General features: G+C 54.9%; 1 protein-coding gene across 11 annotated transcripts in view; it reads right to left on the bottom strand.

Annotated features, from left to right (window-relative positions):
• TSPAN32 (tetraspanin 32) overlaps positions 1 to 1,718 on the bottom strand; it is a 17,175-nt gene continuing 15,457 nt past the window's right edge. For 10 of the 11 annotated variants that reach the window (XM_023183556.3, XM_023183557.3, XM_023183561.3 and 7 more), the window contains 2 exons: positions 1,455 to 1,636; positions 833 to 1,117 (listed from right to left, as the gene is read on the bottom strand). In XM_023183556.3, the coding sequence (XP_023039324.1) occupies positions 1,056 to 1,117; positions 1,455 to 1,636 (244 nt within the window). In that variant the 3' untranslated portion in view covers positions 833 to 1,055. Of the gene's footprint in view, positions 113 to 832; positions 1,118 to 1,454; positions 1,637 to 1,718 lie in introns of those variants that run through there. The other variant, XM_023183554.3, reaches the window with a different exon arrangement.

Raw genomic sequence — 1,718 nt, 5'->3', positions numbered from 1 at the left:
AGCGGGGAGGGCGCTGCGTGTCAGGCGGAGGAGGCCAGGCCCGTGCGTTTTCAGCGGTGGGGGCGCTGCGTGTCAGGTGGAAGTGTTCTCATTTTCGGAAATGAGAGTGTCACTGGAAAGACAGGGTGGACTGTAGCTGGCCTGTGTCACTCTGGCTGCATCACAGGATCGCTCTTATTTGGGGGAATCCCTCTTGGCTGGTGTTGGTGGGGGATGGGGCCACATGCTCTCTATGGAAGTTAGAAGGGCCTTGACATTCCTTCTCTTTTGTCAGTTTCATTAGGGCCTTGGCTTAGGCTGGGCCAGCCAACTTGGCTGGCATTCCACCCAGGACTTAGAATTTTGAGCAGATTGTGCACACATTTAGGGACCATTAGAGCTAATTCGTCATTGACATGGTCTGAACGTCCAGTAAGAGTAGGTGTGGCAGGCAGAATATCTAAAATGTTCCCTGGTCCCCACTCAATGTCCTGCCTTAATCCCTGGACCATGTAGCTGTGAGATGACGGGAAAGCTGATAAGATTTCTCTTTCAAGAATTCTGACATAAGCTACAACGTGGATGGACCTTATGGACATAACAGTAAGTGAAATAAACCAGACACAAAAGGACAAATCCTGTGGGAGCCCACACATATGAGGTCCCTGGAGCAGCTGAATCCATGGAGACAAAAAGTGGATGGTGGGTGCCAGGGACTGGGGCAGAGAATGGGAGCTGGTGTTTACTGGGGACAGAGGTTCATCTTGAGAAGATGGAAAGTTCTGGAGATAGATGGTGGTGATGGTTGCCCAATGACGTGAATGTATGTAATGCCACAAACCATACACTTAAAAATGGTTAAGATGGTAAATTTTATGTGATGTATATTTGACCACAATTTGCTCAATGCACCATTGCTGGTTTGAAGGTAGAGGGGCCGCGGGAGCAGGGACAAGGACGTGGGAACCTCAGCCCTACAGCCATGAGGAGCTGAGTTGTCGGCAGCCTGAATGGTCCTGGAGGCAGACGGTTCCCTGGAGCCTCCAGATGAGAGTGCAGCCCACCAAGGTCTGACATCAGCCTGAGAGACCCCTCACAGGGCACCCACTGAGCCCACCGGGACTTCTGCCCTGGAGAGCTGCGAGATCATAAATGGTCGCTGCTTGCAGTCCTTACATCTGTGCTGCTTCTTACACAGCATAGAAAACCGGTGCAGCTTGTGTCTGGGTGGAGCCCTCCAGGGTGTGGACCACCGGTGTCTGCAAGTCAGCCCTGGGCTGCTGCCTCCAGCGTGGCTTCCTTTGTGCTTGCACCCGGCCCATTCCCATGGAGGGATTTGGTGAGCTACCCCTTACCCTTGCATCTGTTCCCAGTGGAGCCTGGCTCTCTGGCTGGGCCTTCACTCCCTCCCCTCCTCACAGCTCGGACCCTCCCCTCAGGGATCCCATGAGGGCTGACAGCAGGGGGGTCTTCACCTCTGTGGGCAGGCAGGTGGCGGGAGAGGGGCCCAGGCGCAGCATCGTTGTCCTGCAGCCACCGAAGACTACCCGAGTATCTTCTTGGACCAATAGCATCTGCTTCGGAGTGGAGACAATGTGTGGGTCCATCCTGGGAGCGTCTGAAGAGGCTGGGCTCCTGGGGCTGGCGGCCACATGCTCTGAGGAGCAAGGGGATCATGAGGCTGCGGCGGATTGTTCTACAGGGGACCTGTGGGGCTACTGTGGAATGTTCTAGAGGGG

This window comes from Piliocolobus tephrosceles, chromosome 13, assembly GCF_002776525.5.
Source record: "Piliocolobus tephrosceles isolate RC106 chromosome 13, ASM277652v3, whole genome shotgun sequence".
NCBI lineage: Eukaryota > Metazoa > Chordata > Mammalia > Primates > Cercopithecidae > Piliocolobus > Piliocolobus tephrosceles.
This window is presented reverse-complemented; position numbering and strand designations above follow the sequence as displayed.